General features: G+C 39.2%; 1 protein-coding gene across 1 annotated transcript in view; it reads right to left on the bottom strand.

Moving 5' to 3' along the window:
• Positions 1-6681, bottom strand: part of NYAP2 (neuronal tyrosine-phosphorylated phosphoinositide-3-kinase adaptor 2) — a 136562-nt gene extending 129881 nt beyond the window's left edge. Inside the window, exon 1 of the mRNA XM_059822923.1 lies at positions 6467-6681. Within this exon, the coding sequence (XP_059678906.1) occupies positions 6467-6672 (206 nt within the window). The 5' untranslated portion in view covers positions 6673-6681. The remainder of the gene's footprint in view (positions 1-6466) is intronic.
• Between the last annotated feature and the right edge of the window lie 8762 nt (positions 6682-15443).

The following is a 15443-nucleotide window of genomic DNA, read 5'->3' as shown; positions in this document are numbered from 1 at the left end:
CATGGCCAGTTCACTCATTTACACAGGTGGTCAGACAGCCTTCAAATACCAATAGCACGGAGCCATTCAGACTGGATTTTTACATGAGAAGGGGTCCATAACCCGTTTAGAAGTCCTCTGGGCTCTCTATGACCCCACACTTCCAATTATGCTTTTAAATATAGCAAATGAATCCCGAGCAAAAATGCATCCACTGACATGGTGGGCCAGTATACGTCTGAGCAATTTGTGGAATGATAAAGGGGAAGAAATCATATAACTTCCCCGAAAAAGAGTAGAAGGTCCTAAAATGAGGGAACATTTGTTGAAAATAACATCAAGATTTAGATACCAAACTGATAATGATTTCTGCTTTATTTCCTTGGTACTTGGGATTACCAAGCAGGCTATTAGTCTCAATGGTAAATTTTAAATGACATTTATTGCATGACTGTCCTAAAATAAAAATTCTCAGAATAACATCCACAGTCATATAATATAGTTTGCATTGTGTCTGTTGTTTATTTTGTGTGGCAATAATACAGGCGGCCATATGGATATGAGCATTTGGAAGGGAGGATTTGTTGGCTAGATCATCACATCTGTTTACTTATAAATGCAACAAAAATACATTTGGAGGTCACTGACTGCACAACCATTTTATGTACTCTTCATGAAAAAAACCCACACAACTATCAAACGCTACTCTTTCTACGTCAACCCAACTTCAAAGAAACCCTATGATATTTTCATGAGAAAAAGGTTTTGAAATCATACTAAAATTAGTCTTTAACACACCTTATCAGCCACTTCCACCATAAAGGTGGTATCACAGCAATAATTTAATGTAGGATGAAATGAGTATGCAACATGCCCAGGAGGAAGATAAAGAAAACAATCCGTGCCACAGTTAAGCTTTCTCATAAAAAATACCCTTTGATTAAAGGAGCACTTACCATTGACCTTATATCCAAAAATCACATTCACTGAGTGAACTTAGATTTGAATTAAAAAAACTCAAACAAAACACCACCAAAACCCTGCAAAAATCCACACCGACACAACTAACCAATAACAACAGGTTCACAAGTTTGTAATTTATAACATCTCAATAAAGTGCTTGCAAGTATTTCAGCCGAGCCCCTCACCATGATCCAAGATATTTATTGCACTTCCTTCACATTTTTCTGGAGGTCTGGCTGGAAGCATACTGTAATCTAGTAAGCATAAGTATTCCTGCAAATTTAGAAATGTGTAGTTCACTACGCAAAATTTCAACTACAGACAAATGTTCAGAAAAAGAAGAAAATACTTTAAGCATTCTTTTACCTAAAGTATTTTTCTGATTTCAAGACATTATCATAAACAGCAAGTTCATAATTAAATTATTTTACTGAAGTTATTCTTGATTCTGGTAGAAATTGTTTGGTAGAAACACCTCAGCACGTCCATAATACTCTATGACGACACACATTTTCTAAGCTGAACAGAGCTTTTGGGAGTGAATAATCCCATGCATAGAAATATTTTTATATTTGCTTGCCTTCGCCTATGCTTGGTAACACTTAACTTCTAGTTAAAGGACACATAATTTATGTCTTGTTTATGAAGAAACCTAAAGACAGAAACTACAGAAAACTACAGACAGATAATACCTGAATACAGTTACTTCTACAACCTTGGGGAAAAAAATAGAGTAAGAGAAAAATATGACCTTACTTTTGCCGATGGGTTAGTCTTCAATATTTGATTTGCCAAAGGAAGGAGACGTTAGGATGACAGCTGTGCATTACAATTCCTTATTACAAGAGCTTAACTCTGCCACTGGCTGGCTGGCCCATTTCTGCTAGCTTTAGCAGAGAACAGTACTCCTAAAAGCTCCTCCTCTTGACAGCATCTGTCTGGATACTTCCCTCAACAAGCAGAAACAACACTTTCCACAGAGCCATTTAGATGCTGGGAATGAGCTACAAGTAAGGAAAACCATTAGAAGTAAAAATAAATATTTTGATGACTAAGTCCAGGATTTGGCAGGTAGAAATTCATGCCCACTAACACCATCAGCTTTACACCAGAGCAGTCACATCTTCACTGTTACAAATCAAAATGAGACATCCCTGACAGAAACAGTAGCTTAAATGATGCCTAAAAACTAGAAGCTAAAACTTTGAAAGCATACATCTCCTACGAAAGTGTACAACCCCCGCCACTCCCTATGATTAATGCAACACGCCTTAGCCTTCAGAGGAGGAGGAGGGTTCATTATTCATTTCTTACCAAGATTTTATATTTATACAATCAAAAAAAAGCACTGGTGAAGTATCCACACAAGACTACATATAACAGAGATAAAGTAGCTAAATATATGTATTTCAATTATGGATGAGTCAGAAAGCAACTGCTCATTCTAACAGATGCCCCATGTAAACTCAAAATACTCACCTTTTCCCTGGCACCTGTAACAGCTGAGGCAAATCTACCTGCTGTTCCCAGAAACAGTGCCTAGGGCAGATATTGTATCAAGGCAAATGTACATCTCTCAGTACTGCAACTTTATTGCCAGTGAAAATGATACTGCTTCATAACTTTATTTGCCATTTATAAGCTCTGCGGGCAATATGCCAGTATGTTCTCTTGGTCCGGACACAGCCGCCTGAACAGACAAGTAGTGAATGATCAAGTAGAGAGACCAGATGAATAGAAGATGGAAGAAAAAAGTCTAAAAATTAGGCCCAAAATATATATATGCTAACATATTTATTGTGGCTTACTCTCAGCTACTGATCAGCACATTAACCTTATTTTCTCTGCATGATCACTTAGTACCATACTAAAATTAGGTCAGAAATTCAGATCAGCTGACGCAGCCCAGCAAGATCAGACAAAGACTAGTTGCTTTTTTTTTTTTCCAAACCAATATGATGTGTTTTATCCCCTGCAATATACAACAGATCTATACATTTTCCCCACAATTAACCTATCAGAACCACACATGATGAGACAGCAATCACACTGAAGGTACATCAGTGCTACTGAAGGAACACAACACAAATTATCCTTAGGAAAGAAAAACATACAACCAAACGGCTTTTTTTTTTCCAGGTCATTTTTCAGATCTTGTTTCCTAACTGCTCAGACTAATGCATTTCAATGAACTTTTAAGTCATTCAGCATGGTTATGAGATGATTTAGGTAAATAACAGCTGCTTCCAAGTAGTGGTGTGTGTGAATACCGCCACTTTACTAGATAATAAATTACTCGTTACTATGTTGTTAATATACATGATCATCCTTCTTCTAAGAGAGACCATCTGAACACTAAAATTGAATAGCTTCTCAAAAAATTCAATAATCACGACTATTAGGTAATTTTCAGTAGGTACCAAAGACTCAGAGCTGCTTTGTTTTGATTCCCACAAGCAAAAGGAGAGTGTTTGCTAGAACACCCTCTCCTGCTCAAAATCTACCTGTGGTTAATCACAGGGGATGACTCCCTTGTTGCTAAGGGAATTGTTTTCAGCTGTTGGTAATCTCCAGGACTGGTAGCACTGGTATCACTGCACATGTGCACCACTTGCTATCTAGGCCACACTATCAGGAATTAGGGATAATATAAATACCCACTAAGATAAGGTAAAGACATAAGGAAAATAGTACAGAACAAAAAAGAAATTAATAATCCTACTTTACCTTTCCTGACTGCTGTGTTTCAATAGACAACATGGTCTTGGATGAATCTCTGGAGGTTACTACAGGGAGCAGACTCAATTGCAATCAGCCTAAGTAACTTCAGACATCGTGGTTTCGTTAGTCAAATCAGATGTTATCCCTTGGTCTGCCATTGCTTTTAGTTTTCCTAATCAAGGGTTTATCACAAATACCTTGTTTTCTCTCTCCAAGTTTACACAGGAAAAAAGACTTGAATACAGCTTTTTCCAAGATTTCCTAAGGTGTTTTTCCTACTTTGTGTCCTCAGATGGATATTGTTTACCCCCTCAATGTTCCTGAGATAAACCAAGTGGGGAAGGAGCAAAAGGGACCACGCAAACATAGTTTCCCCACAGAAGAGCACTATATCCAAGAAATGTTGATGCGTCCAGTCCACATACATATACATGCTGTTCCTCTGATAAACCCACTATATGGTTGGTAATCTTCCTTGTGTCTTCTGACTCTGTATCTGGGGAGCACAGCACTGTTCTCAGTGATCTCAGTTAAGCATGAGCAAGAATTTCACGGTTTGGCTCAGCCCTGAATCATTTGCACTTATCCAGAAGTCGTCATCAAATCACTTTACCAAGATCAATAAATAAAACCACACAAACCAACCACAAGGTAGGAAATACTGTTACCGCCATTCAAATTAGGTAGAGAAGCTTGGCTAGAGGACTATGAAGAACCAGACAGGCCCACAACTTACTCTCTCATTCCCCAAGAAACTTAATCACAACAAAACCTGTTCTGGCACTTCGTGACCTTTATGGTCACACATACTAAAGTGCATGTAAACAGGTTAGCCAGAGCACAGCCTAATTAGAATATAGTCTTCAGAGTTGACAGCTAAATACCTCTGTATATATTGATAGTTTAACATAGCTTATCATCAAATGAATAAGTTGCCATGAGGACTGGGGAATTTATTTTTCCAGCCAATTCTAAACTAATTAAATAGTGAAGTTTCAATAAATTCACAATATTTACAATTTTTTAATTTTTTTTTTATTATTTTCCTTGGTAGGGATGAGCCAGCAATGTAAGATAAGAAATTATTCTTCATCTGACTACTTTAAAACAGCAATTTATTGACTAGCATTTTTGTATGCGCTCACTTAGCAGTTGAGACAGATTCAAATTCTTCTTCTGCTTCATGTAACCAGAACTTAACTTCCCTCTCCATCATATTATGAAATATTTTGAAGTGGGTCTCCCTACCCTTTCCTCTGGGAAATTTTGCAGTTTATGTAGCTATTCAGTAATCAAGAGAGAGGTGAAGACTAAACAAAGATGGCAAGAATGAAACAAAACACGTATCCAACATAAATCACAACAACAACAAAAAAACCCCCTCCTATATTAATCTGCTGCAAGGAAAAACATTTTCTCTCATGAAGTCGTGCATAGTAGAGCTCCTGCTACAAGCAGCCTATGGCTTTCACTCCCCAATGGTTTGAATCCCCCTAAACATCACACAAAAGTTGTGTGTGACAAGATAATAGTCCAGAAGATACCAAAATACGACATTGCATGGACTGTCATTATTCACCTTAATTTCACATTAGTCTTATCGCCCCAACCAAATTAGTGACAATCCAAAATATTCTACTTCCTGGAACGTAAAACAGGCGTAATTTTGCTTTACATTGCTTCTTCTCCATCCTCTGTCAAACTGTACGTGCTGCTCTTTTGCTTTAAACATTCCATCAAAATTACCAGACTGCTGGTGTTGCCGGAATGTTCACAGCACAGCAGGTCTGTTATACCTGGATGTACAGTACCCATGACATAGCATAAAATTTAATCACTTAAACTGAAATACAGAAGATTCACACTGGGGGAAAAAATTCAAAGGACCTGTCAGTTTGTGCTCAAGCCATCCATTTGCATATAAAAGTTTATTATTTGGATGGATGATTTACTTGTGTTACACAATTTGTCCCTCTCCTCAAGAAAATGCATTTTTTTAATATTCAGATATATATCTACAAGTATTTATGTCTATCCCATTCAACCTTCTTTTCCCCTCCAAGAGGCTGCAAAGATTTCATTGCTATCCATTGGCACAAGAGGCCAGGTCATGAGAGTGCTCCTCTCATTAACTGTCAATTAAAATCAATGGAATGGTTCAACAAGAGCCATTACAGGGTTCTGCCCATCAGGGGCTCAAACCATTTTCCTTTAAATGATTGCAGTATTTTTACTGACTTCAGAGCATGCAGAATGGTGAGGTAATCATAAATTACAAACATATTTTTTGTAAAACCTCAGACAGCAATTAAAGAGCTTTGAAAATTTACTAGATTCAAAACATCAACTCAAGGAGAGTCTATTTTGATTGTGAGGCTGTCCCTGTCTTGCAAGAGCTCACACACCAATATATGTTTGCACAAAGTACACACTGTCCATCTGAAAGCACTGAGTAGATGAGGGCCTATTTTCCATTTTCCTATTTTCCTACATCTCCTATTCCAAACACCTAAACTTCTTGCTACAGATCACACCTTCTGAAGATGCCATACATGTTCAAACTGAATACATTTGGATGGGAATACTCTCTTCCATTGAGGGAGATAGAACCATTTAGCATCACATCTACACAATGTAAAACACATGCAATTAGCAGCCTGACATGGGCCAATGGTCTGTACTGCTTTTACTAGCAAGCTGCTTAGAAATCAACTCGCCTACACATATTTACCATATCTGACACTGAGCCTCTCACTGTTCATTCACTCTGACAGACCACTCATCTTTTTATCAAAATATTTACCGTTTTATTGCTTCTTCTTGTTTTCGGCGTTTTTCACTCTTTTCTTTCAAGTAAGCCAGGTTTGTTTCATTCCTCATGCGATCATTCTCTCGCGCAATGTCTGATGCATTCTGTATAACCAAGCCATCATAGGCCTTCATCCCCATATCTTCAATATACTGGAGAAAAGCGCCCAAAGTGACCTCCTCCTGATTAGAACTCATCATCTTGCAGGAGATAATGAACAAAGGAAAGCAACGTTTCCTGCAGGTTGAAAAACACATAATACCTTAATCAGTAGGAAAATAGCTTATGGTTTATGACAGTGAGATTGTGTCAATTGTAATTAACATATCTGTAAGAGACAATTTTTTTAGACTTTCTCCTGTCTAAAGGATAATAAACAAAGCAACTAAGAACACACAACAACATTACTCGAGACAAGAGGAGATAAAAACCAAAAGTCTCTTCTTTCAAGCAATGCAGATCCACCCAATTATACACTGTTCAAATCCCAAAAAGGTTTTCTCCCACCCCTTTCCTTTTCCTAATACCCTGGAGTTTACAGCATCTCCAGCTAAGCAGCATGGAGCACAGACACGCTTAGATCCCTAGGTCACTCCTGGCTCCATGGCAGGCAGCCTAAAAGCTCTCAGAAAGGCCCCAAAGGTTTTCCACTCAGCAGCAGACACCCTGTGAGTCCTGAGAACTCTGGTGTGTAGACACATCAGTAAATACTACAGGTGACTAAGGGCAAGGGATAATTTCAAGAAACATACTGGCTATCTAAATTCTATACAACTGGATTAGCTACTTGTTTAATAAGTAAAATAGAACTTTAATAAAACAGAATTGTGCCATCTTCTTATTTTAAATACTGATTACGGTAAGGTCCTTAGACATTACGATCTTGAGTGGCATTTTCCTCACACAGCCCTGCGAGGGGGGGTCCTCATCTTGCAAACGAGGAGTCAATGCAGAGAGTGACTGAGTGACACACTGGCAGACCTGGCAGATGAACTCTGCTCTCTAAGGTATGTTTGCTTTTTCACTACTAGAGCATCCCTCCCTTCCCTGAAGGATGGTGTGACTTCTCGGAATCAGCCTGAGAACCATGCCAGTGCTGCAACTACAAATGATCTTATTGAATAGGCAACGAGTATCCTGTCTGTACACAGATTTTAGGGGCAGAGTCCCTGTGTAATCAGTGACAAAAATCTTTCCTCCATTTCCTAATATACTGCTGTATTTCTAATCTTTATTACACTACTGGACAAGCAAAATTCTAAAAAAAATTTCTTTAAAAAATATATAATAAATTAAAAGCTCTTATAGATTCCAGCAATCCACTCTGGGCCTTCAGGCACAGCCCTGAACATGAGAACAAAATGTGTTTACATCCATGGAGTAAGCAATCTGCAAGGGACGAAAAGAAGAGAAAGAAGTATTTTCCCACCCTTTAATTTTTTTCCCTGTTTCAATCACTTGAAATAGCAATGGCAACAAGCATCTGGTTTCAGTCAGTTAACACTTAAAAAGCACACCAATAATTTTTTTCCCCTTGTTCTCAATGTCTTTATATCAAAATTATTTCTGTACAATGGTAATCTGACTGTTAAAATCATGAAGATTCAGAGGCTGCAAAGGGTCTGCTCCTACCACCTCTTCCACCTCTCAAGACAGCCTTTTCTATCAACTAAGCCTGAACATGAGTATAAGGCTGATGTTCAGGGTCACTAAATAGATCTTAAAGTATTTTCAGGAATGGGTATAAGTATCTCCTACTAATCCCTGCAGGGTAAAACCAGTGAAGGAGGTCTTAGTGCAGCCTAACGTGCATGCATGCAATTTCACACAGCTTTCATGCTGGAAGCGGCTAGAACTCCGCTGGGTTGGAATATGCATTAAGCCATTCTATGTATTCACCTTAAGTGGCACAGTATCTGCAAAGGAGTGAATTGGGAAGGTGACAGTGAGCTAAACAGACTCTATCAATGTTGCTGATGCTTCAGTAGACATCATTTTAGACCAATTCCTAACCTTTCTGATTAAGAAAACTAAGTCCAGATACCATAGCCCCTTCCTGGGAGTCTCTATCTACAGCATGAAGCCTACCTGATTTAAAAACAATGCTAACAGCATAGACAGTCCAACTCTACTGTCTCCAAACTTCTCAAATGGTATCTGCTTTTTGATGGCTAAAGTCTGGGCCATTTCCCCAGTAGATAGCTATTTTACTATATTTTCCATTTTGGACTTCTAGTAAAGCCTAGTTTCTGCTTATGTTGAATTAAATTCAGATAAACCTGTACAACAGAGAAATCCCACCCTAGCGTCCTTAATAGCAGTTTCGCCATCGATTTCTCCAGTGACCAGATTTTACTCCTGAAATATAATATGGAATTTTATACTGAAGATAACTTCAGCAGGCTTTCAATAAATGCAATTCTGATCCATTTTTCCCCAAGACATGTAGAAGTTGATCTGCTTCACACTCTCTTTTATTACAACAATACTGCATTCTTTTTTTCCTCATTGTTTCCCTTTCTTTTTGGAGGTAAAAAATGAGCTGACATCTAAGGATATGCTGAATCTCCTTTTATTCTGATATTTATTTTTCATATGAGATAATAAAGTCACTCCAATTGCAAAAAGACTGAAATAAAAAAGCCTTTATTCTGCTGCACACACTGACAAGATACTTTATCTACTGATTTATCACTGATGTTTTCTATTACTAAACTCATGCAGAATGACAAAAATTTACACAATATTTAATAAATAGATCAAGATATATTCTTTGTCCTAACAGGGGTCCAATCCTGCAACAATACTGATCAACTGTAGCCACTGAACTCCTCCTGTGACTGTTGACGCTTGCTTGCTCGTGACACAAAATTCAGTTTGGGGTACTCCTGGAGCGGGTTGGGGGACTCCTAGATATTTCAAAACCTTGAACTGGCTCTTATAGCACTAACTCTGAAAAGCATCCATACAAGTAGCAAGCATTTTCTGGATCAAAACATGTGTATCTCCTGTATGCGTGGTATTTTACAGCCTCATTGCATTTACTAATATTGGACAGTTGTGCATGCTACCCTTAAACAGGGAATAAAAATGCAAACAGCTGGGGCAAAAAGCTTAACTTATTACTGTAAGCATTTTTACAGTATTAGTATTTCTTGTACAGCACACTAGGACCAATTTTATTTACAGGTATGAATGCCACTTCAGAGATGATACGTTAACTTAGTAAGTGTGCTTTATAACTGCAATAGGCTGCAACCAATACGTGTGGCCTGTTGAGTCCCATACATTGCTTGCTTCTCACCCTCCTTGGAAAATGCGTGGACAGCATCGATCAACTTTTGGTCAAAGGTTCTGCTGACTGGTAAACACAGGCAGTGAGCAATTTCTAACCATCTGCCAGGGCAGATACAAGTACAAGCAAGTGTTCTGTTTGAGTACATTTATATTTGATTAAAAATATGCAAATGCAAGTTGTTAAATAAGTAATGTAAGCTGTAGGTAAGGCACCACCATTTTGGTATCCCTAACATGCACACTATGGTTAGGTATTTTGTTAGCTGGTAACAAGGACCATACAGAGTCACCTGTGTATTTGCAATCAAATTGTTTTCAGTGCATTGTTTTTTGAAACCAAGCAGCCCTGGAAAAATTGTAGCTGGGAGTTGCTGTGTTTGGGAAATTCTCTTGACACACCTTTCTTCCCCTCCTCATTGTGAAGGAACAGAAGGAGACAGTGGGAAGGAGGAAAAGCCCTGGATATCAGCTATTGAAGCCAACATACTGAGATGTCAACGGAAATTGATTGGAGGAACTTTGTTGCGAGTGTGCACTGAATGTGAACATTTTTGGAAATTCACCTGAGCACAAGGACAAAAAGAAGGAGTTCTCCAACATGTTCACTTTGCCTCTTAAAGGTCAAACTAACACTGTGTGAAACCTCATTGAGAAAAAACCCACAGAACAATCAATCATGCTCACTGGCACCCACCCCTCCAGGTATCCCCAAATCAGAGGGACAGAGGCAAAGAAGCACAGAGCAGCTTACACTGTCGTGGCCCATGCAATCGGCTGTCAGCATGGGAGGAGTAAAGCAAGCAAGATTACTGGGGTTTTTTCTTCCCTGCCAGTGCCTCTGGTTTACTGGCAAGGGCACGCAGTCCCCTTACTGGTTTACCTAGAAATATTTACATAACTAAGTTCAAGATCTTTGTATTAATTCAGATGCAATTTCTATGGGAGGATAATGCATTGCGCTTCACAAGACTGTTGCATACCTTACTTCTAATTTAACTGTTTGCTCTGATGCCAAACATACAGCATTCTTGGTCAAACCCAAACCTACCTCCTCTTCATATGATCAGTGTGCAAAAATATTGAATTCAGAATACGAGGAGTCATCAACCCAATATCACAGTATCGAAGCAGTGCTATACGTTAATATTCAGACATGCAGTTCTCCCTTTTATTCACATGAGGATCCCCAAAATATCAGTTGCTTTTCAGCATGCTTGACAGCCATAAGCTGCAGCTGTGCTGCACTGAAAATTGGCAATGCTGACATTAAACTGAAGGAGCTTTTTGAAGTAATGACAAAGGCACTGATTGCCTTCTTCCAAACCAGAGGGATTTTTTTTAATTTTAACAGAGGAGAACAGAGCCTGGAAACACAAGAGTGGGGTTGCTCAAAGTCCTGAGTCCAACCCTGATTTTTAAAGGTCTACACACCTCTCCAGTCTTAACCATCTCCCTTCCAAATACTGTCTCCTCTCTTTGAGAGCACATCTGCTTTCACATTACCTGTCAATTTCCTCCACTAAATTCAGTATATCAAAAGGATTCTGCACAAATCAAGGATGCTAATCAGCCATTCAATCCTTGAGTTTGAGCTGTTGCATTCTATTTGGGAGTTGGACTCGATGATCCTTATGGGTCTTTTCCAACTGAAGATATTGTATGATTCTACTATTGAGGCTGTGTTAGTTGCTTGCAAGGCAGTAAGAGCAAAGTAGACAGACCAGCCATATCCAATTTTCACAAACTGCTGACCACAGCAGCACTAATAAGGACCTAATGGTATTGGGTGTACAAAGAATACTTTCACTGCAACCAAGAAAAATTCAGTGATGGAAAAATATACTAGAGACTACTTTGCAGAACTCTGTCTTTTATAACTGTGCCTTATACCAAGTGAGCTTTGAAATACTCAAACAGTTGAATGTGATGAGACAAATTGCTAAGACATGCCTTTTAGACTTGCATTCCCTGCTCTTTCTTAACAATGAGCTGGCATTACTGTTTTCACACACAGCGATGCATTAAATTTGAATGTCAAAGAGGAAAGACCTTCTGAAATAGGTTGCAAGTTTCCTACTATATATCATTTGACAACTTCTAATGCAGGTTTTTAAAGAAAAGTAATGACTACACTCATTTGGAAGTACAAAATATACTTTGTATTTTGACTGGGATTACAGATTATATACCTTGTCCTCATTATACTTCACAGCATGAGCTCTAGCACCTGGGTGAAATCACTGAAGCTAAGTAGTGCTAAGCCCTTCACTTAAAGAGGTTAAAAGTGGCTCCTTCAGTAGAATGAGAATGCTACTGCATTGGTTTGAAGAAATAGTCCATTTCTATAGACATCCCACCCTTCATAGGGGGAAGTTATGCTCCCTGTAGTTTTAAGAACTGGGAAAAAAAAATTTAAAAAAATACCCCGAGCCTTGAATTTTGACTCCCCTTGCTAGTGCCTTTCAAAAAGGGAAAGATCTTTGCTAACAATGACTCCTCTATGACTCCAGAATGTCAAGAGCTGTTGTTTACTTTGCAATACAGCAATACTTTTGTCACTTTTATCGCCTGAGGAAAATAATGCTTCCTCCTAACCACACAGATGTTGGACAAGTACAAATCTAGATTCAGAATGACCAGCACTTAAGCACAATTATGACATTTTATCATCCCAATATTATGCGGAAGACTTATGAACAACAAGAAGAAATAAAACCACACAACACAGACAGATATATACACACACATTCTATATGGAAAGAGGAGCGCATTTGAACTGATTTGCTGATGGATATATTTTTTCCTCCTCCTTAAGAAAATTAAATGGAGATTTCACTACAACCAGCATCACGTTAAGATGCTGTAAAATATTAATGGTGCAGCGGGCCTGACAAGTAACTAACATAGACGTTAGATATTATTTCAATTAATTTATCAGAAAATAGCAAAGAATGTTTAATTATTTAACAGTGCTTTTTATGAACAAAAAAACCAGCTGCAAAATGTCTCTATTACAAGTACAATCAACATGTGAAGTACACAAAACCAGCCAAATAGATTTCAGCTTTTAGTTTAGCAATGGCTTGATTAATACCTCCTAAAAATACATGCAACTTCATCATTATGCATTCTGTCTACTCATTATTTTATTTTGTAATTTTTTTCATTCTAATTAGCACCATATTTTATTAGCATGCTCATATAATGTATTAAAATATGTACGTACCAAAATTTAAGTCCACGGGGACTGCTAAGTGCAATAACGAAAGGTGACTTTTGCCTGTAAAAGCCCTTTCCTGTGGTTATCTCAGTGCAGTCGGAAGGGATATTTCAGCACCATAAGAAACAGATTTGCAGTTAGGCTCAGTTTTTTCTTCAGTTAAAGTGCATTAAATCTTGTTGGCAAAATTGCCCAGATTGTAGTATTCGACATCACTATAAGTCAGTGTGTTACATTACAGATCTTCTTAACGTACGATTAAAATGGCATGAAAAGATTGGCTTTTAAAAAATGCAGTGGCAAGAGAAGACAGGTGCTTGCTTCTTTAAATCCACATTCAGAGAAGAGAGGGTACAGATAATGGGAGGGTATAAACAACAGCCTGCTTTGAGGTCCAGCAGAGAAGAAACTGGATGATTTTTACCCACTTTACAACATAGAAGATTACAGCACCATCATATGCACTAACACAGAGGTTTCTATGGTGCCTCATTTGAATATGTTCTGTGGAGACAAAAAGAAAGGAATATAAGGAATAGAAAACATCCTATCCAAATGGCTTCTTGCAGCAGGAAAGACGCTCGCTCTCTCATTGCCACTTAGATACAGAAGGTCTGAGGCAGTCTAGCTTGTGGCATCGTCTCTCTCTCTCTCTCTCCCCCGTGACTACGGGCAGGCTTGCTCTCTCCAGCTGCCTTAGTCTGTTGATGCTGCTGTTGATTAATCAGGGATTCTCAAACAAAGAGCAAGCCTACCTTCGGGTGCCAGGACTGTGGGGCTCCTCGCCTGCTGCAATCCGGCTGCCCTGACCCCCCGCGCAGCCAGCATCCTAGTACCTCGGACAGCTCCCCCGCGCTAGGCCCATCGGAGGGGGCGAGACGACGGGAGTGGAGACGCGCCAAGAGCCGGGGAGCGGCAGTTGCTTCGGTCCTCAGCTCCAGGGGCTCGGGCGCTCGGCAAAGGCTCCTAGCTAGGCAACAGTCTCTCTTATCTCCACTGCACTGAAGTCTGATTAGCAAATAATCCAGTGGAAAAAAAAAAAATCGGCATGAACAGCACTGTACGTCACATTTAGTCTATAGGTAGGAAAGAACATGAAACAATGCCCTTCCCCCCTCCTTCTCCCTTCCCAGAAAAGAAATTGTTCTTCCACGGAGAATGTGTAAGTTAACCTTTAGCCCATGTTATGGCTCAAGGAAACGAGCAGCCACTTAAAATGAACATCTAAGCCTCAGTTTGATACCTCATATTGATGTATCTTTTGCACTCACCCTCACTGAAAAGCAGTGCAAGGCACACAATTACTGCTGACGCAGATTAGACTGCTGCTTGGGGAAAGAGGGGAGGAGCTTCTTAACCTCATCCGAACAGCCTCCCACCACCTGCTCCCATTGCACGAGAACAAAACTATGCTACTCGGACAGAATGAGTGTGACATTTACGCTGTTTTACTTATATTGATATGAGATGCGCACTCTGGCAAGAAGCATTCTGTTTGAAAAGCATTCAGGGTGAAACTACACAGTTTTATGCTCATCCAGAATTTGTGAATGTAATGGTTTGGAAGAAAACATTTCCTTTTTTCTGAACTGGATCTGTCTGTGTTATAGCTCCTCCTTGCAGAATATGTGCAGTTTTGCTTTCTCTCCCCCAAACCTGCAGCCTGGGCACAAAGCAAAAGCATTCACTCCCTGTGCAGAAGCCTGCAAAAGAGGAGATGTCTGAATGTGCACAGAATGTGTTACCTCATTGTAAAATGCCATTCCATTCTTCCTCCTCTTTTAAGTTACAGGCATACTTTTCTTGTGCATAAATCTTGATTCTGATGTTACACTAACAGTTGAATTTATTTCTAAAACTAATCACAGAAATTATGGTCATAGAATAAAGTCCTTTCAAAGTAATGCATATTCACATGAAAATCAGTGCAAGTACACCAGTAAGACCTCACCTACAGAGCACAGGAGAACTTCCTGCAGATTTCCTACCCCTCAACTGGAATATCAATGTTACCTCACATTCAAGAGCACTCAAGATAGCCACCTAGACACATTGCAAAACATGGTGACCTCCTTCATACAGCAGTGGTCAATACTAACATTGGAACTGTAGCCTGAAAAAAGCCTGCTCCTAAACTCTCTCTCATATTCACTAGTAACTCGCTCACTACTCACTATAATAGTGCATGTCCCAGCACACCTCTTGCAACCCTGTGAAAAAGGGCAGTGAAGCTTCCTCATAACATCTCCAAGAGACCATTTCAAAATGATGCTTTAGGAAGGGTTACAAAGACAGAACAGAGTTTGAAGATATGGAGAGTTTTTCTTTTTGTCAGGCAAAAAGATCTGGAAAGGAAGTACCTACAGCGTAGAAGAACTGAAGGCAGTCGTGGAAGGAGAGTTCTTTCCCTAGCCCAGAGGCTAGCCCACAGCTCTGCTTCTGATTTTTTCCTTC

The sequence above is a fragment of the Gavia stellata genome, chromosome 11 (assembly GCF_030936135.1).
Source record: "Gavia stellata isolate bGavSte3 chromosome 11, bGavSte3.hap2, whole genome shotgun sequence".
In the NCBI taxonomy this organism is placed as follows: domain Eukaryota; kingdom Metazoa; phylum Chordata; class Aves; order Gaviiformes; family Gaviidae; genus Gavia; species Gavia stellata.
The sequence above is the reverse complement of the archived record's forward strand: the minus strand, read 5'-3'. Positions and strand labels throughout refer to the sequence as shown.